Consider the following 24,698-nt stretch of genomic DNA (forward strand, 5'->3'; position numbering starts at 1 on the left):
AGGGGATGGAGACCAACCGTCCTGTTTAACTGATGAAGACCACGAGGCCACATGCCCTAAGTCCTAGGGTGCTGGGGGCAGAGTGCAGCTAGGCCCTAGGAGCTGCTGCCTCTGTTACCTCCTGCTGCTCATTTAGGCCCGGGTGCTGGGGTTGCTAATAGTGGGCATTTCTTGCCTGCGGTGCAAGGGATCACAGTCAAGAAATGCCACTGCCCATTGTCACTACTACAGCCCCCACACACTGGAGCCTTCTGGAAGCCAGCATAGTGATTGGTGGGGGTTTAGGGAGTCACGCCATCTTTTAGCAAGGGTGGGAAGAGAGGCTGGAACAGCTTTTCCAGGTTCCAGGCAGGTGGGAGGCAGGGGTAATCGGGGCTGGGGAGCAGGGCACGTCTCGGGAAGAATCACCATCCCCTAGCATTGGTCTGTGTGTCTGGTGGAGAGCCTGAGCAAAACCATGCAGGTAAAGACAAGGTGGGTGCAGCCTGGCAGCCGGCGGGATTCTGCCTGCTGTTTCTCCAAATGCCAGCCCTGGGGGACCTTCTGAGAAGGGCAGGGTGGGAATCTGGGGCTGGGGGCTCTGCCGTTGCTCCCCAAACCATACTTCCCTCTTCTCTGGGGGTTGTGTCTCCTAAGTCTCCACACTCGGCTATTTCTTGTTCATGCTGCCTCTCTATGGCTGGTCTTGTCGGGGCCCGATTGAGGCACAAGGCCAAGCAGGAACCTGGCCGAGAGGCCTGTTCAGTTCACTCTACCCATGGGCACCAAGGAGCTCTGTGCCTGAAGACAGGGAGGAGGGTGGGCCTGGCCAGGGTGTCTTCAGAGGGTTGGGGTTGTCTCGTGGGGGAGAGACCGGGATGAGGAGAGGTCTGACCTTCATTCAGGACAGCCTTTCCCAACTTGTGGCCTCAGTTTCTCCATCTGTGACATGGGGTGTGAAGGACCTCTGTGTCCCTTTAAGGCTCATTAGTCTGCTCTGAGAAGGCAGGAGATTTAACAGGAGGGAGCCCATCTCTGCCCTGAGAGAGAGGAAAGTGGAGAGAGAATGAAAAAGAGAATATGAAGCGAGAGAGGAAGGGAAGAGAGAAGGAGTGACACTCCCTGCCATGGGGCTGGGGTTCAGGACCCAGGCACTCTGGTTCGGGACGCAGGCACTCCCATCAGTTCTGCTCCGGGGTTCTGTCTTCCAGAGCCCGCCCCTCGCAGGCAGGCAGGTCTGCCCCTGTCTCTGTTTCCCAGCTCATCCTCTTGCTCTGTCCCTCTCTGCAGCCTCTATTGATCTCTTGCACACCTCTCTTCTTTTGTACCCTCTGTCTCTCCCCTCGCTCCCCAGCGTCACCCCCTCCAACTCTCTCCACTTCCCACTCACTGATATTGATTGGCCTCTAGGCGGTTTCCCTTCCTCTCCTCTCACTGCCACAGGCCCCTCCCTCCCTCCCTCGGGGACCATACATTTTCTGCCTGCTCAGAGCTTTGTCAGTCTCTATTCCGGAGCCAGGGGCGTAAGAATGGGATGGAGAGGGCCGGACGACAAGGCTTTGGGGGACCCCAGCCCTGCTTCGCAGGCTGCCGTCCCTCCTCCCTCCTGAAGCCCTGTAGCACCTTGTAGCCTTCTCTTCTGAGGAACCCCTTCTTCACTTCTGGAGGGCCTGAGGCCAAATGGGAGCCCCTGTCAGCTCAAGAGGTTGGGGAGGTGGCAGTGGCAACAGAGGAGCTGTCCTGGGTGCTGACTGCATTCGGGAGCCGCTTGAAGCACGTGCGCGGCTCTTGGTGACAGTTTTTGCTCCAAGATGGAATTCAGAATGGATAAGCAGGAGCCAGCCCTCTCCTCCCTGGGCGCCCCCATTCTCTCTCCCCTTTCTCACATCACCTCCCCCTTCCTTTTGCCCTTTCTTCACCACCTCTCCTCCCCACTCTACCCCACTATTTCTTTGGCTCCTTCCAGGTCCGTGTCCACCTCCCTCCCTTTTCCTTTCTCTACCCTCTGGCTCCCCCCCACATACCTCCCCCTTCCCTGGTCCTAACCCAACCCAGATTGATGTGGGTGCAGAGGTCACATCCAGATGAGGGGAAGGGAGACTCTCTGCACTTACCTCTTGGGCTATGGTAAGTGGGGAGGGAGCAGATCCCAGTGGAGGGGCACCTAGATTAAGTGGCTTCCTCAGCTGAACATAAGTGACCCAGGAAGGGTTTTGTCTTATGTGGGACACTCAGGGGACAGGTGTCCTCAAAACTCCGTGGAGGGAGAGGTTGAGGCTGGTGGAGGGGCAGGGGGAGTTGAGAGGAAGGACTGGAGGAGTCCAGCAGGGGTGTCCAGGGGGTAGGGGAGCATCCTTTGGGGGAGGTGGTGAGAAGACTGTATGCGTGTGTGACATGTCTTACTCTTGAGTACCTTTGAGGCTCTGGGTCATTGTTTTTGGAGGGTAAGCTGGGAGGAGGTGTCTCTGTGTATGTTGGCCGTTCATCACTTGTGGCCAAACATGTATGTGTGCGCGGATGTGTGCCTCTGTCCATGTGTATACCCCGTGCCCCTCCCCCGCGCTGAGTGTGAGTCTGTGTGCCAGTGTCTATGGGCACATGTATGCATGTATGTGTCTGAGCCTGTGTGTGTCTGCGCGCTCACTCGTGCCTGTATGGGCACGTGGGTGTCTCCACACCCGTCCACATCCTAGCGTGCACGTGTGTTCCGAGGGGTGCGTGCAGAGGTGGCCGTGGCCACATCTCTGCGTGCTGGACCAGAGAGCCCTACTGGGGTTCGTCCAGGTGCGGGGGAAGGGAAGGAGGAGGAAGAGAGCTGCTTCTCTTGCTAGCCTCAGTCCTGTTCAATTATTCAGCAGGGCCTCTTCTCTGGAGCCGGCGGGAGGGGTGCGCGCGCCCGGAGCGGGGGAGGGGCGGGGCGCGCGCAGAGGAGAGGCGAGCGCCTAGCGGGCTAGCCAGGTGCCGTGCGGCGGAGCTGCCCAGCGCCGCCCGCAGATCGGGAGCCGCTCGGGTCCCTCTGCCCTGCCCCCTCCTCCTCCCGCGCTCCCTCTCCCCTCCCCTCTCCACTCCTCTCCTTTCCTCCCTCCCTGTCTCCCTCCCTCCCTCTCTCTTCCAGCCCTCAGCCTCTGCAGCAACACTCCGCTGCCTCCATCTCTCCGCCGGAATCTCGCAGGCTCGCGCCTTTCCTCTGCTCAGCCCCGCTCCCCTCCTCTCCTCTCCCCTCCTCTCCTGCCTTCATTCCCCCCTCACCCGGATTTGCTTCCCTCCTCCCTTCTCCCGCCCCCCCCCCCCACCTCGGCCGCTCCCTCCTTTCCCCGGGCTTCCGTCGGGCGGCAGCGGCAGCAGCGGCGCGGCCGGCCCTAGTCTCCGTCGATCTCCCTCTTCTCCCCTCCAGTCCCCCTCCCCCCTAGCTCGGTTTTTCCGCAGGATTTCCCCCGCTCTCCCATCCCTGCTTGGCCCCCGCGCCTCCCCTGCCTCTCCACCCAGCACCATGCCCCCTCCCCCGGGCGCTCCCCCGGGTTTCTGACGGCCCCCCTGCGCCGCTCCGACCCCGCCGGGATGCGGGCAGCCCCTTAGCTCCTCGGGATGGACCCAGGCGTCTTGGACCTTGGCGTTGCCGCTCGGCGGACCTCGGATTCCCCGGCGGGATCCAGTTGATTTCGTTGGCTCCGGACCGAGGCTTGGGCTCTGGTTTTCCTTCTCTTCACCCCCTTACCCCCCCTCCCGGGGCTCGGAGCCGGAGGGGGGCTTCGCGGGGCTGCGCAGCCCCGCGTCCCCGCCCCCGGCCATGGGGCTGTGAGGCGGCCGCCCCCGGGCCGAAATGCCCCCCGGGGGGAGCGGGCCGGGGGGGTGCCCGCGCCGCCCCCCCGCCCTGGCCGGGCCCCTGACGCCGCCGCCGCCGCTGCTGCTGCTGCTGCTGCTGTTGCTGGGGGCGGCCGAGGGGGCCCGGGTCTCCTCCAGCCTCAGCACCACCCACCACGTCCACCACTTCCACAGCAAGCACGGCACCGTGCCCATCGCCATCAACCGCATGCCCTTCCTCACCCGCGGCGGGCACGGTAAGTGGCGCTGCCGTTGCCGGCCGCCCCCCCCCACGCCCCCTCCCCGGGCCTCCCGTGCGCGCGGCCCTGGCCCCGCGGGCCGCACCCCGGCTTGTGCGCGCCGGGCTCGGCGCCCTCCGCTTCGAGGGCCCGCGCTCCCTCACCGGCCAGCTCCGGCTCCCATCTTCTCAGCCCCGCCCTCGCCTCTCCAACAGCCCCTTCCTTCCTCGCCCTCAGCTCTGCCTCCATCACTCATCTCTTGCCTCACCTTCACCTCCTTCTCCCCGTCTGGGGTTTGTCATCACCTTCCTGTTTCCGCTCCGTCCCCTCCCGGTCTCTGTCCTTTCATCCTCTGTCCGGCTCGCCCCTACCCGATCTCTCTCCCTCATCGTCTCCTCCATCTCTGCCCCTTACCATCTCCCCAGCCGCCTTACCTCCACCTCTGTCTCTCCCCACCTTCCCATGGCTGCTCTAGCATCTCTGTGCCTGGGTTCTTATCTGTGTCCCCCCATCTGTGCTCCCCTCTGTCCCATCTGTCATCTCTGCCTCTGACATGTGCCATCTTTTCCTCTTTCACCTCTCCATGTCCGTCTGTTTCACCTCTGTCCCTCCAGCAACCTTCCTTTCTGTCCCCCCTACTGTCCTTCCATCACCTCCCAAACAGGCGGCTCCCTCCACTGTCCCAGCCCTCTCCCAGCTTCCGTTCTCCTTTGCATGCCCCTTCTGCTCTGCCCTACCTCCACCTCTGACCCCCAGCATCTCTCACCTCTGCAGCCCAGTTGCTTAGAGATTACATTCCCCCATCCTGGGCTCTCCATCACCTTCCAACCCAGGCTCCCTGTAATCTCCCAGCCCATCTCCCCATCACCCCTCCTCCCAGTCTCTCCCTCATCCCCATTCCAGCCTCCCTATCACCCCGTCACCCCCACTGCAGGCTCCCCATCACCTCCCCACCCAGTCTCCCCATCGCCTCTTGTGGCAGGCCTTTCTTACTTCCCACTGTCACCTCTTATCTCAGCCCCTCATAACCTTCCACCTCAAAACCTACTTCATCTTCCCTCTCAGACCTCATCACCTTCCAGTTCCAACCTCTATCACTTGTTTCCGGCCTGTGTCACCTCCCATCTCAGGTCCCTCATCATTTCATAGCTTCAACCCCAAGGTTCTCTGGATGCCATTTCTGACTCTGTACCTGTCACTTTCCATCTCTGTCCTTTCTGGTCTTGTGGACTCTCACTTCCCATCACCGCACCCCACACCTTCTGTCTGTGCACTATCCATCACCTCCGTGTCCGGCCATCTTCCCATTTCACCTCGTTTCCATGCCAGACCCCATCACTTCCCACCTCAGTCCCTCCATATTCCACCTCAGACCCCCTGTCACCTCCCATCCGAGGCTCCATCACCTCCCATTTTAGTCCACTCATCACTTCCCTTCCCTGTATACTGCCATCAGTTTCCATAGGGGGCCCCCCAACTCTGTACCTCTCTTACTTCCTGCTTCTGCACTTACATCACCTCCCATCTCTGTACCTCCTTCGCCTCCTAGACCCGTCCCCCATCACCTCCCATCTCTGGACCTCCTTCACCTCCTAGACCTGTCCCCTATCACCTCCCATCTCTGTACCTCCTTCACCTCCTAGACCTTTGCCCCATCACCTCCCATCTCTGTACCTCCTTCACCTCCTAAACCTGTGCCCCCATCACCTCCCATCTTGACTCCCATGGTGTCCTGACATCTCCAAGCTCCCATCACCTTTTATCTTGACTCTCCTGGGCTCTCATCACTGTACTGTCACCAGGTCTCACTCTGTACCTTTGTTGCCTCCCATTTCTGTGCTTCCATCACTTCCCATTTCTGCCCATCCATCACCTCTCTCTCTCTCTCTCTTTTTTTTTTACTCCACTTTTGTTCCCCCCTCATCTTCCACGCTTATGTCTTCCTCCCTTCCCGGCCATGCCTCTCAGGCCTACCGGGTCTGCGCTCACCTCTGCCTCCCTAGTCCCGCTCCGCATCTGTCCATCCTTGCTTCCCAACCTTTGCCCCATGTCCCTTCCAATCTTTTCACCCCGTTTCTACTCTCCTCTGCTCTCTTACTTCGTCTTTAGCTCATTTTTCATGCCTCTATGCTGTCTTTGTCCACTTCCCAAGAGTGGCCCCTTCCCAGCCCCCTCGCCATTGCTTTCTTCTCTCTTACCCAGCTCAGCGTCCCTCTGCTCATGTCTGTCCCTGCCCCAGCTAGGGTCCTCTCCATGCAGCACTCTCTCTCGGCTCCCTCTTCCTCCACTTTCCCAGCCTGCACCTTCTCCGACTCTTGACTCTCTTCTTCTCCCCACGAGCTCTCTGGCCCTCTGTGCCTTCCTCCCTCCTCTTCATCGCTCCTCTGGCTCCCCAGAGGCCCAGTGTTGCTCCCAAAGGGGCCCAGATAGGACACAGTCTTTCTGCGCACTGAGGCGAGACATGGAGGGGTGAGACACAGAAGGGGAGGCAGGGATGTTGGGGGAGAGTGTGTGCAGGGAGGGCCAGGGGACCAGAGGTGAAAGAGGAAGGGATCGAGAAAGGAGTTGGCTCAGGGGAGGTGAGCAGATTGGAAGGAGGGGCCTTCCTTGGAGTTGAGTGGCACAGGGAGGCTCAGTGAAGGAGCTGGAGTCAGGATGCAAAGAGCTGGGAAACCAGGAGAGAAAATGGAGGAGAGAGCATGGGTGGGAGTGTGTGTGTGTGTGTGTGTGTGTGTGTGTGTGTGTGTGTGTGTGTGTGTATGGAATGTTGGTGTTGGGGTTGCCTGAGAGATGGCCACCCCCTTGCTGTGCAGAGGAGAAGAACAGCCCCAAGAGGGCTAATGGCTGCCCAGTGCCACATGGCAGCAGAGGGGAGCAGGAGGGTGCTGCAGGACAGGGATGGAAGGTGGTAGGAGCCTGAAGGGAGGAGCCAGAAAAGGTCAGGCAGGTGAGAGCAGGGAAGCGGGTCAAAGGGCAGCTAGAAGAGTAGGGAGGAGGCCACCTGTTATGGCTGACCCCCACCTCTGCTGACCTTAGTCATGAGAAGAGGTGAAGGGAAGGCTTCTCTTGGGACCCCATGCTTGGCTAGAGGAAGAGGCCAGCTTGGGAGAGCTTTCTAGGAGGGGGGGAGATCCTTCCTCTCTGCCCCAACATCTCCCTAGCATCCCCCAGTGTGAGGGAGCCTCTCCTTCTGCACTCGCTTTTCCATGTCCCTTCTCTTGGCTTCTCCCTATATTTCTCTTTGCCTTCCTTCCCTCCTCTTCACTCTTTCCTCCATTTACCTTCCATCCCTCAACCCCTCCTGTTACATAATATCCCTACCGACCTGCCAGACACCCATTGACACCCCTGCACCAGATGTCAGTCTGGGCATGGAGGGACTAGTACACCTGGCTCCTAAAAATGCCCCGAGGGGGTGACACTCTCCTGGTTCTTGACCCCGATTTTGGTTTCAGAGCCTTTCAGCCCCTCCGATCTTCATTTCTGCTACTCCCTGAAGTGGGGGTGGTGGGGGTAGGGGGGTGGAGGGGTCAGTTCCAGCCTCAGTTCTGAGTCAGTAGCTTCCAGGGTTCTGGATTCATCACTCTAGCTTGCTTCTAAAGGGGGCTGGCATTGATCTTGATTCTGAAAAGGGGTGTGTTAACTTGGGTTTCTGACTGGGTGGTTATGGCCAAGAAAGGGCACAAGAATTGAAGGAATATTGTTCTGGGATTCTAGATCAAGAGAGCTGAGCCCAGGGATGTGGACCTGTGGAGGTCCCCCTGTGTTGTGGAGGTCCATATACAAAGAGCTGGTACGGGCTATGGGCACCCGGGACCGTGGCTTTTCGGGATTGTACAGGCGTTTTAGCTTCTCAGATTCTAGGTCTACCAGAAGGTTTTTGTCATGGCTTCTGATGCTGCATGGAGGCAGGCAGATGGAGGGTCTGCACGTGTAGTTTTAACCACAGGGGCATCGCTTTGTGGGTGTTTTTTTTTTTTTACAAGAAATGAGTTTATTGTTTGGGTCTGCATTAGCTAACCATTATTAATGGCTGGTTGTTGTGTTTTTCTAGAATGCAGGTGTGTGGGAACTCTAGGGAAGATTCTTGATCATTTAGTGTTTTACTGGGGTCAGTGAATTTTGGGGTCCAGGAGGCCCAGACGATGTTGGGTGTAGACAGAAGGTGCCAGCCCTGGGCCGTTGGTGGTGGGTACCTGGACCCGTGGCACCTTGTGTGTGGCCAGAGGCTCTCTTGCCTTGGGCTTCAGGGTTGTGTGCCCCCCTCCCCGCTGCTAGGCACTATGTAGCTCACTAGCTAGATGGGGAGGTCAAAGACAGTGGGTCTGGGCCATCCTAGAGTAACATTCTGGGCCTTGGCTTAGGCCCCTCCCCCGGAGCTCTTTCTGGAAACTTTCAGAGGTTCTGGATGCTGTGTGGTGTCCTGGCCTCCTTGTCTGCGCGCCCCCGGGGAGTCTGGTGGCCAGGGGCGTGGAGGACAGCTTGCAGGGGGTGGGGTGGGGGGAGAGACAGGAGTTACCTTCAGGGCCCTGCCCTCCTGCCTGCCATCCACCCCCCCTGCTGGAGGGAGAAATGTCTCCCCAGGGTAATTACTGCTGCCCCAGTCCAACAAGCCATTCAGCCTTGTCGGTGCAAGAGGCGCGTCTCTCCACCCGGTTCCCCCACAGTGTAATAAACGCCCTTAGGCTTTAACAGGCCTGCCCTGTGTAATAAACTGGCTGCAGGGTTAGAACAGCTGGGTAGTAAACCCCGGGGGAAGCTGGGCTAGCAGGGCCTGGGCTGGGGACTGGGAACCGGGGTGGGGGGGTGGGGCGGGGCGGTGGGGGCTGGAGGGCTGGGGCGGGGCAGCCTTTGGCCTCGGGGGCGGGGACATGTGGCCGTCTTGTCCCGCGTCCAGCCGGCCCCTGCCCTCGCTGCCTGCCAAGGCCCGTCTTTGTGCGCTCCCCGCCATGCTGCCTCGTGCCTCCTCCCGGAGCCTGCCTCCCCACACTGGGTCTTTGTGTGCAGCTGGGTGTGTCCTCGCCTGTGTGTGGGTGTGGGGTCTGTGGGTGCCTCCCTGGGGACGGGTCTGCTGTGGGGCCTGGGGCTTGAGTGCCGGCAGGAGGCCTCAGTGCCCTGTGGGGCGTGGGGCCTGCCTGCTCCTCAGACCCTCTCTGGGCTCAGGCAGGGTTCTCTCCAAGGCGATGTGCTGTCTGGGTTCCTGGGGTGTGGAAGTGAGGAGGAAGGGCTTCCTTTCCCTTAGACCTGGGAGGTTTGGAAGCAGGTCCCACGGACATAGGGTTTGGCGGGTCTGAGGTACCAAGGAACCCAATGAGCCCCTCCTGCGTCTGACTTGGGGGACCCTGAAGCCCATGAGGTGAAGAGGCAGCGGTCTCTGGTCAGGGAGGCTGGGAGAGGAGCTGTGTGGAGGAAGGTCAGCAATCTCAGTTCCCCTGGCCCTCCCCACGCCCCAAATTGGGACTTACAGCTTGTGAGTGGCGGGGGGAAGGGAGGACCCTGGGTATTATGGTTGCCATGGAAACAGCCGGTTTTCCAGAGTGCTGCAGTGTTGGGAGTGGAGAAGCTGCTCCTGGCTGAGGCCTACCCTGCTCCCAGCTTGCAGGCCCAGCCCCTTCCGGGCAAGTGACCCGCCTGGGGTGGGGGTGTGGCTCACTGTGTACCCTACCACCAGCCAGCTCTCCTCCCTAATCCTGGGTCCCCCATCCTGAGGGTTCTGCCCTCACCATGGGGCCTCCAGGGCCCCCAGGTATAAAGGATACCTGGTCTGGGGGGCAGGGGGCAGAGCCAAGCTCCCTCTGTCTGCCAGTTATTAGGCATCAGGGTGGTTCTTTCCTGCCTGCCCTGCCCTGCTCTGGGGCCGGGGTCATCTCTCCTCTCTGGCCACATCTGGGGAGATAGAAGGCATTGATGACAAGTGCTCTGGAGAACAGCTCCTGCCACCGCCCCCCCCCCCCCAAGCCCTGCTGGCCTCACTGCCTCTCTGGGACCCAGGCAGCAGCCTTCCCTTCTCAGCTCTGTCCTGGGCCTGCAGGTGGTGCAGATGGCGCCTCCCTCCTTCAGGGGCCTGGGAGCTTCCTGGGGTAGAGCCCCCTCATCCCTGCTGGTCCAAACTGCACTGGGGCTCCTAGTCCCTGAGGTGAGAGATGCCCCAAGGTGCTTGAGGGGCCTTAGTGTTACCAGCTGGGCTGCCCTCTTGATGGAGCAAACATGGAGCGGGTTTGCGCGCCTCCGAAGTGTCTCATGCCTCAGGCCCTCCTCTGACCTCGCCTTACCGGCTCCTAGCTCCCTGACCCCAGGGCTTTCCTTCCTACCTGGAGGCCCCACTTTCCTCCCAGGCTACTTCAGGCTTTTGCCCTCAGGCCCCACCTGCCTTTCTCTCTCTGGGTAAGTCCTCCCCTGAACCCCTCTCCCCCAAGAAGTGCTTTGAGAGGAGTTGTTAGTGGCTAATTATTTAATTAAGCGTTTTATGAATCTCATCTGCTCCATTTATGTTCTAAAGAATGCAAGATTGTTCTCTTCCTTCTCTGAAGGCCCCGGAGTACTAGTCCTCTAAGGCTTCCCAGACAAGGCTCCCTTCCCGGAAACTGGGTGACCAGCCCCCAGCTCCCACCCCAGCCATCCGTCTGCCCCCCACCCCCCACCCCCGGGAGCCCAGTCAGCCACAGGAGGGAACATGGCGACTAATGGGGTTTATTTTGGGGCTGAGATCGTTAGGGACCTCACACCCGCCCCCGCAGGCAGCCGGATGGAGGAGACTAGGAGGGGGAGGGAGGGTGGGGTGGGGGAGGGCAGGGAGAGGGAGCCTTCATCTCTGGCTCCCATTCTCCCACTTTCCCTCACCTACACCCCTCTCTGTCCCTCTCTGTCCATCTGTCTCTCTGCCTCCTTCCTCCTCTGTCAGTCTCTATTCCATACCACCACACCCCCAGCCCCAATACCTGTTTCTTCTTTGCCGGGTAGGGCTCCAGGCACCCCCTCTTTTGGGACCCAGGCAGCCCCCTAATTGGGAGTGGAAGCAAGGAGTCCTAGGCAAACTGGGACCAGGATTTCCAGGGGTTTGGGAGGGGGTGGGGGCAGGTGGTGGAAGGATGCCAGGCTGTGGGCTATGAGTCAGAGCTGAACACAGCCCCTGCGCCTCTCGCCATCGCCTGGGGCTCCTTTCGCCTTGGTGCCTGCTCAGCTTGGCCCCACGGAAGCCCACACCTCTAATCTGTCACCTCCGCCAGCGCTGAGAGAAGTTGAGCTGGTGGGGCCCAGGCCCCCCGGGGCCCACCTGCCCTCCGTACACTTCTCGATCCCCTTGCAGCCTCTCTCTGGGTTCTCTCTCTGTGTCACTCTCTCTGTTGCCTCTCTGTGTTGCTGTAATTACAGCTAGAATTCTTGATGAGGTAGCTACATCTGTCTGTGCGCGTGCACAGGCTCTCACCGGGCACCCGCCCGCCAACTGTTCCCGAGGACTGCGGGGCTGGCGGCTGCTGTGGGCATCACAGCCCAAGCCCGGTGGCCCTGTGCTCTGGTTGCAGCCCCTAGGGCCTGCCAATTTCGCTCGCCTGAAGTCATATCTCCCTTTCTCCCTTCTCTTTGCAGCCGGGACCACATACATCTTTGGGAAGGGGGGAGCGCTCATCACCTACACGTGGCCCCCCAATGACCGGCCCAGCACGAGGATGGACCGCCTGGCCGTGGGCTTCAGCACGCACCAGCGGAGTGCTGTACTGGTGCGGGTGGACAGTGCCTCCGGCCTCGGGGACTACTTACAGCTGCACATCGTAAGGATCTAGGGCCCTGGCCCCTGCCCCCAGCCCCCCGCCACCCCCGGTCTTCCTACCCCAAATCTACTCAGTCCTCTCATTGCCATGGGATCAGCACCTCGAATCTTCCCTCATGTGTTCCCCAATTCCTGGAGGTCCTTCTGCGTGGCTCTGCCTCTGAGGCCCACTCCCTTCCTGTCATGCATTCCCAGAGCCACCCTAGCTGATTGGAAGCTCTCCACTCCCCACTCCCTGACTCCATCTGTGTCTTCTGACCTTCCTGAACACAGGGCCTCCTTGAGCCTTCTGGGCCTTCTTGCAGCCCATGAAGTGTCCCCACATGGTGACTGGCCTGGGCCACCGCCTGCTCACTGCTAGACCACCCAGGGCAGCCAGCTGTGTCCTGCCCAGATTCTCGCTCTGCTTCTTTTATTTTTAAAGATTTTATTTATTTATTCAACAGAGAGAGACAGCGAGAGAGGGAACACAAGCAGGGGGAGTGGGAGAGGGAGAAGCAGGCTCTTCACTGAGCAGGGAGCCTGATGCAGGGCTCGATCCCAGGACCCTGGGACCATGACCAGAGCCGAAGGCAGACGCTTAACGACTGAGCCGCCCAGGCATCCCTATCTCGCTCTGCTTCTTCACATCTCCTGGCCCCAGCGCAGTCCGTGCCTGCTCCTCACCTTGATTGTAGATCTGCGGCTGCCTCTGCTCTGCCCTTAACCGCCGCTCCCATGACCTTTGCCCTCCCAGTGGCCCCTTTACCCTGCCTCCCCTGTACCCTCTCTGTCAAGCTCCCTCCTCTCTAACTTCTTGGTCCAGCACCACATCCCCACCTGGACCTCCTGGCCCACTTGGCTCTGCCCTTTTTTGCCCATCCTCCCGCCTCAACCTCTGCCGCTTTCCAGTGCCTCCCTCTGGGCCTCCTGCCAGACCTACCCCTATCTGCCCTCCCCACCGCACCCCTGCCCCCTTACACTTCATACCCCCCCTTCCACGCTACCTGCCATATCCACCATTATTGCATATCCCCCTGCCCACCATACCCTCCACCCGCCATACCCTCCACCTGCCATACCCCCTACCCCCCATACCCCCTACCTCCATACCCCCAGCCCCCATACCCCCTACCTCCATACCCCCTACCCTCCATACCCCCTACCCGCCATACCCTCCACCCACCATACCCTCCACCCGCCATACCCCCTACCTCCATACCCCCTACCCTCCATACCCCCTACCCTCCATACCCCCTACCCACCATACCCCCTACCCTCCATACCCCCACCCTCCATACCCCCTACCCTCCATATCCCCTACCCGCCATACCCTTCACCCACCATACCCACTACCCGACATACACCCTACCTGGCATACCCCCTACCCTCTATACCCCCTACCCGACATACCCTCTACCTGTGATACCCCCCTACTCGCCATATGCCCTCCTCACCCTACCTGCCATACCCACCATTCTTGCCATACCCCCTGCCCACCAGACCCCTCTACCCACCATATGCCCTACCCATCATACCCCCTGCCCACCATATGTCCTACCTGCCATACCCCCCTGTCATACCATGCCCCAACCCCCTCACCACCATATTCACAGCTCCTCTCAGTTTTCCTCTTAACTCTGGTCTTCAGGTAGCCCCTTTCCTTCCTTGACCCTTTCTCCATCTCTAGTCCTACCCCATACCCTTCCCAGTGGCCTCTGGCCTTGCTCTGTTTCATTTCTGCACTTAGCCTCTTCCCCGTCCCCTTCTCATGGTTTTAACCCCTGGGCCTCTGACCTCAATCTCCACTTCCACCTGTAAGTCCCCTGCTGCCCACATCCCAGGTGCTGACCATGACCAGGACCCCCTGAGCCGGGGGATCGAGCAAGGTGGCCAGGCTCTCTGTGCTGGAAAGATCTGGGTGAGGGGGTCCTGGGCTTTAGGGGGACCAAGGAAGTATGTTTGAGCTCTGGCCCCTCCCCATCTGACTGGACTGTGGCAACTGGCCCCTCCGTGCACATCAACTTTTCAGGGTCCCCTGGCTGCACACACCTCCCCCAATACCAGGGAGCAAAGGCAGGAGGTGTGAGATGTCCCGTGGGCGGAGTGGAGCTGGAGTGGGAGCCGCAGCTGCTGGGTGCTGGACGGGGGAGGCCAGGCAGAGAAGTGTGTTGGAAAGGGGTGCGGAGGGGCGAGTCGCCGGGGGAGAAGGCCTGGAAGGTTCGTGCCTGTGTGAGTGGGACAGTGTCTCCGGCTGGAGGTGAGAGACCGTGGCTGTGGACGGCACACATGAGTGTGTGTGGCGTGTGGGGCTGGGAGCATACTCTGTTGGTGTCAGGACTGACAGTGGGGCCTCGAGGGACTGTGGTGGAGAGGCTCGCGGCCCCTGATCACGTGTGCCGCTCCCCACGTGCCTTCCCCAGCAGAGTGGTATGTGCTGTTACTCCAGTCTCCTGGCCTTGTGGCAGGTGTGGCTGTGTCCCCATGGCCCCGTCTGGGAATGAGGGCTGTGCTCTGTCTCCACACACTCGCGAGAGGCCAGCCATGGCTTCGGAGCTGACGGCCTGGGTTTGAGTCTCAGCTCTGTCACTTCCTTGCTCTGGCCTCGTGCATTCACCCCATGAGCCTCAGCGTCCTCATCTGTGGAGTGGCCCGATAACAGGACGGTAAAAGGACAAAGGGAGTCTGTGAGGTTCCAGTGAGTGTGTGTGTCAAGCCCTCAGAACACGGCCCAGCCTGCAGGAAGCGCTCGGTATCAGCCCCTACCCCGAGCGTCTGGGATTCCAGACCTGCCTGTGCTCTGCGTCTGCCTCGTTGACCACTCCTGCGGGTCTTTATGTCTGTGGGGTTAGGAGACAGGGCTCCCCAGCACTGAAGAGATAGCGTAGGGGCTCGGGGTGCAGGGAGAAAGGACCCCCTCTTCTCTCCCAGCATTCCCCCAGGCCTCACCTGGCTCAGGGTTATGGAGGGATGAGGCCTGGTGCCTGGTGCTGCAGAGGGCAGGGGTGGGGCGCCAGCTGAGGGCTGGGGCCCCGGAGGAAGGGTGCGAGCCCTGGGAGAGGCAAGCTCTGAGGGGAGCACCGGGTGGGCCAGCCAGGCTGAAGCCCCTGGGGGACAGCCCCCAAGCCACTCCTCTCCTGGGAACACACCAGCTCCTGCTGCCGTGCGTCACTAGCAGCTCTCAGAGAGTGGGGAGGCGGCAGCAAAATAAGAGAAAAGCAATTTGACGTTTCTAATAAAGCGTCGCTCCACTTTGCCAAATTAATTTTGACTCCCATAATTATTTGCTGTAGGAGCGGCCGCGTTCTCCCCACTGCCGCCTAATGAGGTAATTGGGGAATTAGGAATTAATGACTTTAACAGAAGTGACAACTGACTTCACGTCGGGAGCAGCTCTGGGAGCTGCCTCTCCCCCGGAGTGTATGGCTCTGAGCTCGGCTGCCTCCTAGGAAACCCGGGTGTCCTGCCTTCCAGTCACCCCCGCAGGCCTCCCTGGCACCCCAGCTCCCAGGCGGCCTCTACTCCTTGACCACCATCACTGTCTGGCCTGAGCCTCACAGGGAGAAAGCCCCTGAGGCGTCCAAGGGGCTGATGCTATTCTGGGCGATGTTATCGCTAATAATAGTACTGAGGAGCATCGGCTGTTTCCCTCATGTGTGTGGGGAGCATGTGATCATCCAGTCTCCCTGGGATGTTGTCAGTCTGTGGGTGGTGGGTGCGTGGGGCTTGTGAATACTCTTTGTTAGGCGAGCCCGGCCTCAGTTTCCCTGCTTTACTGCACCTGAGGAGAGATGCTACATGCGTGTATGACTGTGTGTGCATGTGTGCGTGTGTGCGTGTGCGTGTGTGTGCGCGTGTGTGTGCGTGTGCATGCGTGTGTGTGTGTGCGTGTGTGTGTGTGGCGGGGGCTTTCCCAGGTTCTAGGAGGGGGAGAACTGGGCCCACAAGGTGGGAAGGGATCAGGCCTGGATCTCCCAAGTGAGCCACAGCTGCCCACCCTGTGCCCGGCTCTCTGCAAAACCCCAGTCTCCGCCCCATCTGTGAGCCCCACATCCCATCCTCAGTGCCACCAAGCTGCTTGGCTCTGTTGGATGAGGAGTTGGCAGGTGAATGGGCCCTCATGCCCAGGCTGGACTGGGGTAGTCTTTCAGGAAGACCTGTGTGAGTGTGTATATTCTCTGATGATCTGGGTCCTATGACTGTGTGTGATTCAGGGGGCCTAAGTGAGCCTGTGTGGGTGTCTGTCCTTTGCAGGAGGAGGGCTGTGGGGGACTCAGGAGGCTGAGCTCAAGTGCTGCTGGCAAGTGCATGGGAATGGAATGGGAGCTCAGGTTTAGGGCCTCCTGGGCCTTCCGCTGGCTTCTTTAGGTAGGTGTCTTTGGTCTCTCAGGGGGATTGGCCTTAGTAGCTGCTCAGATCATCCCCCTGCAGTTTGAGTCAGTGTCTCCCTAGACCAGTGGGAGGGAGAGCGCACTGGCTTTGGAGTCAGGCCAACTGGGGTTCAAATCTGGGGTTCTTTTCCTGTGATGTGGATTTGGGGGTGTTACTCAACCTCCCTGAGCCTCAGTTTTTTCCTTGGTGAGTTGGGAATGCCATCAGCTTCCTGAGAGGGTTGCTGTGGGGATGAAGAGAACAGAAGGCCCGGCACATTTTAGGGGTTTGGTGAAGTGCTCCCTCTCACACCAGTGCCATCAACAGAACTCTTCTGGGGCTGGATCCTGAGTGGCCTCTGCAGGGGTCCCCAGGCCCTGCCATGTCCAGAGCCTGGGACCCTAGGTCCCAGAGGTTGCTGAGACTGACTCTTTGCTTCCCTTCTCCAGGCCTGGGTCTCTCACTTTCTTCTTGTGTCCTTCCTCAGCTCCCAGCCCCATTGTCTACCCCTTATACCCACACACTCATCTTTCCTTAATAAGTCTACTTTGGTTTGTCTCCCTGATCTCTTTCCATACTCATCACCCCCCAAAATACAGAGTTCAGAACCCCACCTCCACTCCTATGATTTCACACTCAGGCCTGACCAACATGGGGCCTGATGAGATGCCAGGAGAGGCATGTTGATGCCCTAGTGCAGGGGCCCCGGGGGACCTGCTCAGTGCTGAGCATGCAGAGGAGGGGAGGCTCGAGGCTGGGGGTGGTAGGGAGCAGGGAGGCCAGTCTTTCCTCTGGCACGGAGGAAAGTGTTGGTCATGCCCTAGGGAATCCTCCACCCTCTGAGCTTCCATTGGCCCCCAGCTTGGTCCTGGCCACCATGTCTGGGGCCTGGACTCAGTGGCCCTTGCACAGAATGGGTGCCCTGTAAACATTTGTGAATATTCTGAACGAACCAAAAGGCAAGAGGCAGGTGTGGATAGTGGAAGTGCTCCCGGGCCAGGTTCTGCACCCCACCGTGGTCTCTACCTCTCTGAATCTCAGGTCACTCCCATGCCTGCGAGTGAGAGAGAGGCAAGCCTGCCCACCTCTTTGGGCGGGTGAGAAGGTCAGCAAAGGCATGATGAGGAGATGTGCATTTTAAAGCTGTGAAGTGCCACAGATTTGGGCCAGTGGTCACAGGTGGAGTTCTAGAAAGAGTGAACTCTTATTCCCTCCCGGTTGCTGACCTCTACCTCCTTGTCCCCAGGACCAGGGCACCGTGGGGGTGATCTTTAACGTGGGCACGGACGACATTACCATCGATGAGCCCAACGCCATCGTGAGCGACGGCAAATACCACGTGGTGCGCTTCACTCGAAGTGGCGGCAACGCCACCCTGCAGGTGGACAGCTGGCCGGTCAATGAGCGGTACCCGGCAGGTAGGCGGCGCCGGCGCGCGGAGGAGGTGCTGCGGGCGGGGCGGGGCGGGCAAGGCGAGCTCTGATAGGATCGCTGCCTGCACCGGGGGCGGGGCTAAGCGGGGAGGTTGCCGGCCGTGCTGGGGCTGGGGTGAGGCTGCGCGAAAGGCAAGGCTAGTGGGGACGTGGCTAAAGAGAAACGTCGGCATTCGCAAGGCGGAGCTAGACCTCGGTGGTGGGAGTCTGGGCTAGGGAGGGGGCGGAGCTGAGCTGGGAAGGCTGCAAGGCCAGGGTCCCGGTGGCGGTGGGGGAGAAGAGAAGAGGAAGAGGGGTAGAAGTAGGGAGAGTCTGACGCGACCGAGCAAAGGATGGGTTTAGAATTGAGGGACAGGCCGAAATGAGGAGGCAGATGCAGAAACCAAAGAGAGATCCATCAGTAACCCAAAATATATCTCTGCGAGGAGGCAGGCCTGATCCCAAGGACAGAACCAAGGAATGAACCAAAGTCTTTACAAAGAGCAAATCAGATCCATATCAGGAGATCTAGATAAAGGAAGAGAAGTGACCACAGAGGCTCAGAGAAAAGGAACCCCAATGTCTCAGGGAATAAGGGACATGGTGAAAGGGAGAGAATGCCAAGTGACAGGGGTGCAAGCGCATTCCACAGACCTTTACAGGGAGCCTCCCAGGTGTCAGGCTCGGGCGACACGGGGGAACAGGACACAGCCTCTGCTTGCAGGGAGCTCACAGTCTGGGGGGGGCACGGGGCACGTTCGATAGCGTCACACAGTGTGATGGCTGTGGTGGCCCAGGACAAACCAAGGTCTGAGGAGCAAGGGGAGGGAGGGGGTGAGGACATAGGAGAGATGAGGAGGCAGAGAAAGAGCCTCAGAGTGCGGGGGAGCCAGGGGAGGGGCGTTGGAGAGATATAGGAACAGTCACTGGGACAGTAGCAGAGACGGAGGCAGCCCCGGAATGATGCAGAGAGATATATGGAGATGCTGTGGCACGGACCCAGCCAGTGGGAGAAGAGGTGGACAGAGCCTTGGGAAGGAGAGGAGGAGAGCCCAGCGCGGGAGACCAAGGGGGAGGGGAAGGGAGCCACTGCAGGGGAGAACTGCAGAAATGCAGACTTGCGGAGGTATGATCTGGCTGAGCGACCCCGCACAGTCACACATGGGGGCGACTGAGGAGAAGGGAGAGCATCTGCAGCCTCAGTCCCTCTCTGAGGCAGAAGTTATAGCCAAGGCGGGGGCAGAGAGGCTGCCCCACGCTGGCTGAGAAGGGTGTGGGCAGAAGGACAGGGAAAGGTGCAGGTGTGCAAACCCTCATGGGCCCACTTACACTGGCAGAAAGATGCCAGTGTAGGTTCCCAGCTCCCCATCGTGCAGGCTTGTGCCCAACCCTCTCTGGAGCTAAAGAGAACCACATCCCCCCCCAACCCCCACCCCCCCGCCAAGAAATACAGAGGCTAACAGACATACAGGCCAACCACAGACACATGGATGACAGCAAAGACTTGTGAGGTCAGACTGACATAGGAGAAACACGAGCCCTGCCGAGGGACGCCAGCCTACACCCAGGTTCTGGGCCTGTGTGGGGTCGCTGAAGCACACAAATACTCCTGTGTGAAGTGTTGCAGGTGCACAGGCTAGGCTGCGCGGGTGTGATTACCCTATGGCCATCAGTCTTCTCTCTCTCTCAGCCACACACATGTGAGGGCAACAGTGTGGTAAGAGTGAGGACTCCAGCCTGGGCTGAACAGGGTTGTACTGGGAGGACATGAAGGCTTCACCACATCAAGCCATGACTTGGGTCCAGAGCTTCTTCCCTTGGGGCCCCTCAGGCCAGGGGCCAGGTTGGAGGGTTCATGCCTGCTCTCTTCTGCTCAGGGACCCCTGGCGGGGGGTGGGGAAGACTGGTGGGTGCCCCCTCTCTCACAAACCAGGGTAACCTGGTGCCTGCCTGTGTGCAGTGTGAGGGCAGATGGTCGACGAAAGCCAAGTGTCATCCTGAGCCCCACTGGCGGGCTGGGTTGGCAGGCTGCACTGGCCCAGACCCTGGGCCTCCAGACTTTTCAGGAGCACAGAGACTCAGCTCTTAGGCTCCGAGTCCTTTTAATCCTGGACCTCCTACTGACAAGTCATGTGGCCTTGGGTGAGTCATCTGGCCTCTGTGAATCTGTCTCCACCTCTGAAAGATAGGGATAATCGGCACCTCGTAGTAATAACCCAAGAAAGCACTAGAAAGGCATGGCATAGAGGAAGTGCTCAACAAACAGAACTTTGGTTAGAACTGTTATGTGCTCCAATGAGGCAGATGTGCATTCTTCCCTTCCTCTTGGGACACACACAGGGACAGCTACACAGACACACATGGGAGGTGTCTGAGAGCCTCCTGCCCTCCTGAGTCTCTGGCTCTGCATATGTGCTCCCCCCTCCTTGCTGTGCCTGACTCCCTTCTGGCCCCTTCACCTCTCCTCCAGGGTCTTCTTGGTCCCTCTCACTCCCATCCCCAGGCTGGGATGCCCTGTGCCACCTCTAGCAGAACAAAGAACACTACTGGCCACTTGCCAGTCTCCCCTGCTTGGCTGGGGCACTCTGCGTGTAAGGGCCAAGCCTTCGTCTTTGCATCTCCAATACCCAGCACGAGGAATAGAGCAGGCACTTAAGAAATGTTTGCTGAGTGACTAAACGAGTGAACAATCCATTTTTACTGAAACACTAGTGACCTAAATCCATAGGGAAGGCAAGGTCTTGTTGTGTCAGAAGCACCTAGGGAGGCAGCAGCCATGCACACACACGGACACGTTGTGTGCTCGTTCACAGGAGTTGTCCACGGCAGGCCCGGGCCCAGGCCTCATTGGGGGCACACACAGCCATGCAGTGTGAGAGGAGCAGGAAAGCCCCCCCGCCGGCCCCCGCCAACATGTTATTGAACACTGTACATGGTTTCAATGGGAAGAGTGGCCAGATTCCCCCAAAGGAAATCATTTCCATTTCCACTGCTACAGACTAGGGTAATCCACAGCCTGTGGGTGTGGGGAGGAGCACACCGAACTCCTAGGCACACTGACAAACCCCTTTCCAAAGTCTGTTTCTCTCATATAGGCGCGCGCGTGCGCGCGCACACACACACATATACACACACAATCTTTGCTCCCCATCTCCAGGGCCTGGACAATGGTGAGTGGAGAGAGGGACAGGCAGGGTGGAGAAGGGATGGGGTTAGGGATCAGGGGGAGGAGCCTGAAGGAGAAAGGCTAGTGAGTGATGGGGGTCAGGAGCTGGGCTGGGTCCCCAGGGCAGAGACAAAAGGGGACCAGAGCAGAGCTGAGTCTGAGGGTCTTGGAATGGGGCTGAGATGGGGGGAGAGAGCCACCAGACAGAGGGGCTTGGGAGGGCCTGTGGGGAGGGAACCAGGGCAGGCTTAGAGGCATGGAAGAGATGGCTGCAGGAGAGGTGGAGAAGGCCAGAGGGGTGGGTGGGGTGGCGGGGTGGCAGGGTGACCTGTAGGGATGGTGGGCAGGGTGGCAAGGCTGCAGCAGTGGGCCCTTTGGGGAGGGCGGGATGGGGGTGGAAGCCGGTGGGGTAGGGGTGCGGGGTGAGCTGGCAAAGAAGGCGCCTCGGGGAGCTGAGCACGGAAGGGAAAGGGAGCTGAGTGCCTGCAGAAGTGGTTTAAATGTCACTGTTAAGTGTGAGTGCCGGGCCACCCCCTAAATGCCGCATAAACCCCACTTAACCCATCCCTCCCAGTTCTAAACCACCCTCTAAACTCAGTAACCAGCTGGGCCACTGAGGCCCCCCACCCCTAACTTAAACCCGCTAAATGCCCCTCCCTGCCCTCACTGCCCCGCTCTGGGATGGGGAAGGAAGGTGGGCACAGCAGCTTTGAGCACAGATAAACCTGTTTAACCTCTGACCTTTGACCTTCCAGCTGCCTTTTCTTTTCCATCCCCTTTCCTTTTCTTCTATGTCCCTGTCTTTTTCTTTGGGTCACTCGTGCCCCTCGGGTGGGGCTGGCTCTGGACGGGAGCCTAGGGAGGGGACGGGAGGACGAGGGATCCAGTGCTTCTTCTCCCGCCTTGGGTGGACCTTCCCCCCTTTCCGGTGGATGTTGCTGCTTTACTCTGAATCTCCTGAGAAACGCGTAATTACTTTGCTAACTCCTTTGGACTTCGCCGCCTGAGAAACCTACTGTCTTTCTAAACTTTTCCAAGGAAACTTTGATAACGAGCGCCTGGCGATTGCTAGACAGAGAATCCCCTACCGGCTTGGTCGAGTAGTAGATGAGTGGCTGCTCGACAAAGGTAATTAACCAGAATTAATTAATTAATTAATTAATTAACTTTAAAAACACTATCTTAAAGGTGCAGAGCTCTCTCTTTCCCCACCGTGCCTTCCCCGTCGCCCGCCCCTTAGCGGAGGCCTGATGATCCCCCCCCGGGATGCCCCCCCCTTTCCTCTCTGGAGTCAATCATCTGTGTCTTTAGAAGTAGAGTGGTGGTTCTGGACAGGGCTGGGTTTTGCTCAGAAGAGGGAGAGTCCTTGGGCTCTTTCCAAAGCTGGGATGGGCTAGGATAATCCACGAGCTGAGCCTCCCGAACCTGGTAAAGCAGGCTGGAGTGTAGATCGGGAGCAGGGTTTGGTGAAGGGCCGGCCAGAGGGCCACAGGGCGCTGAAAAGCAGGAAGTGCTGATCCTAGGATCCAAAAGGTGGGTGGGAAGGCTTCACCGGGGTCATCCTAGGAGGAAAGGGAAGCGGCCGGGGGTGGGGGGCTCACATCCTACAGGAAAGACCCCCACCCACCCACCCAAGGGAGTGGCTGTGGGACACTGTCTCCGGAATGGGCCCACGTTGGTCTGGAAGGCCTCTCGGAAGTAAACAGAGGTGGGGGTAGGGAGAAACTAGGAGGTAGGGGCAGGGGCAGCCGTCCCACAGGGCTTTCTGTGCTGGCTGAGCGGATGAGGAAGACAACAGGCTAGCTGAGTGGCGAGGCACTGTTGGGTGTGAGGGAGAAGGCCACTTGTCACCAAGGGAAGTTGGGGCCAAGGGCAAAGCCATCCCATTCCCTTCGGAGAGGGGGCGAGCTCTGTACCTCTAAGGCTAAACTCTAGGGGGGAAGTAGCACTGTTAAATCCCCACCTAACCAGCTGATAACTGTGCTTTTAAATGTCCACTGGGGCCTGCCCCAGCTAAAACCCCCAAATGTCACCTCCAGCCCCCCACACAGCCAGCGGGGACTAAACATGTTGATAACCAGATGTGATAAATCCATAACAGGACAAAAAGTTAAAGGGACTGTAACAGACATCGCTAAAACCTACAGCCCCCAGCCGCACTGGGCTGCTCTCTCCAGCGGGGCGAACTTTAACCCTTTGAGGAGTTCATTGCGGGCGGGGCTGCAGGGGCCAAGTTCGCTAACCTGTGTAGCTTCCTCTCCATTACCCAACTCCCTCTCCCAGAATTAGAGAGGCCAAGGGAGCAGCTTGGGCTGAGGCTGGGACAACTTGTGACCCCAGGTAAGCAGAGCTGGACAGGCCCTTGGTGGGGGAGGGGTGGTGGGGCAGAATGCTCTGGTATTTCCCAGAGTGTGGAAGGAGGAGCTCACTTCCCCTTTCTCATGAGGGGTCAGCCCCCTCAGCCTATCTCCTGGGGGCTGCTGGGAGACTGAGATGAAGTAAAGAGCAGGAAAGTATTTAAGAACGAGATCTGGGCCCTCTTGGAGGGATTATTTTACTGTCAGCATCTGGCATGTGGTAGGTGCTCAATAAATATTTATCGAATGAGTCCATTTCCCGTTCCAAAACATGTCCGGTGAAGCGCAAGTCCCATGAGAGGCTTCCCAAGAAACAGACTGTGGTGAAAGGAGCTTGGGAAATGCCAAATCCCATTTCTTCCTCTTGGAGATGCACGTGGACATTGGTTTAATAAAGACACTGAGAAGTCCTGTGAGAAAGAAACCTGTCGTTTAATTGTGAAGCATTTGCTTCCCCAATGTGTTCAACGACTGTATGAGCCTTCTCCTCTTGGCCGTCTCCTAATTCTTATGCCTGGGAGTAATCTCTGGACGTGGTAGTCCTCAGGCACCTCTCTGGGTCTGGCATTCCGGTTGCTACTAACTAGTGCTCAGCTTTTGTGGGCTCCGGTTCCCCCATTTGGAAGAGGGTGCCACTGCTCCAGGGCAGAGTAAGGAGTTGGGCAGTGGGGGGGCACCGGCGGCGGGGGGGGGAGAGGCTGAGCAGAGGGCTGAGCAGATTCCTCGCCATGGACGGTCGGGCAGATGGTTGGGTGGCCCAGGGAACCTGTGTTTCCAAAGAGGGTGTGGGTTTCACAAGTTGGACTATCCTCAGCCCAGGTTTTGGGGGCAGGGAGTACAGACACCTAACTCTAAACCAGATCTTTAACGAGGCACTAACCAGAGGCTAACGAGGGCTAAGCCAGGTCTTAAACCCCCTAGCGCCCGCAGGGAAGGTCCAGGGGAGCGGGGGGCAATGGAGTAGCTCCCCTGCCGCTCCTCCTCCCCAAATAAGCAACACCAAAAACCAAAGTTAAATCTAAACTTAAACATAATAAATATCTTTTCTAAAAACCAAACCAAAGCAACAAACTCAGAGGGTTAAACCGACCCCCAGATCCACTAACACCAAAAAGAACAGCCGAACCCCACCCAGGTGGGAATGCTCAGGTGTCACTGCTGAGTGGGGAGCGAGATTGGAGCTGGAGCGGGTTTTTTTTTTGGCTGTCAGCGAGCGAAGCAAGGTCCCTTTAACGTTTTCCATCTCTGTGCTTGCACATCCTGGCGGGGAGGAAGGCCTCTGCTCTCCAGGGTCAGGTCCCCCCCCCCGGGCCTTGGAGGGGGGAGGCGAGAGGGGAGCCTGGCCAGAGGTCAGAGGGCTTGGTGGTGGCTGGCAGGGCAGAGTGGGGTCTGCGTGGCTGCTCCCACCCTCACGCACGCCAGCCCTCCTCCCGCGCACCGTCCTTACCTCCGGCACGTCGGTGTCGCCTCCCTCTCTGCTTTGACATGCACTGACCACTCAGCCTGCCAGTCCCTTTCTCTGTCTCCGCCTCTTTGTCTCCTCTGTCTGCTGCTTCTGAGGGCTCCATGGCTTGGGGCGGGGGGCACGACACCGGGCGTGGGACGTTTGGGGAAGCAGAGGGAGAA

The 24,698-nt window shown here is 59.1% G+C and overlaps 1 protein-coding gene across 16 annotated transcripts in view; it reads left to right on the top strand.

The window, feature by feature from the left end:
* Nucleotides 1–24,698, top strand: part of NRXN2 (neurexin 2) — a 97,441-nt gene that overhangs the window by 57,380 nt on the left and 15,363 nt on the right. For 7 of the 16 annotated variants that reach the window (XM_088017576.1, XM_088017575.1, XM_028118436.1 and 4 more), the window contains 3 exons: nt 11,607–11,788; nt 17,384–17,555; nt 21,754–21,843. In XM_088017576.1, the coding sequence (XP_087873702.1) occupies nt 11,607–11,788; nt 17,384–17,555; nt 21,754–21,843 (444 nt within the window). Of the gene's footprint in view, nt 1–3,799; nt 4,038–11,606; nt 11,789–17,383; nt 17,556–21,753; nt 21,844–24,698 lie in introns of those variants that run through there. The other 9 variants (XM_088017585.1, XM_088017584.1, XM_088017581.1 and 6 more) reach the window with 6 other exon arrangements.

Source organism: Eumetopias jubatus, unplaced genomic scaffold (assembly GCF_037043125.1).
Source record: "Eumetopias jubatus isolate StellerSeaLion01/CBP00866 unplaced genomic scaffold, mEumJub1_p1.0 scaffold_13, whole genome shotgun sequence".
Lineage (NCBI taxonomy): Eukaryota > Metazoa > Chordata > Mammalia > Carnivora > Otariidae > Eumetopias > Eumetopias jubatus.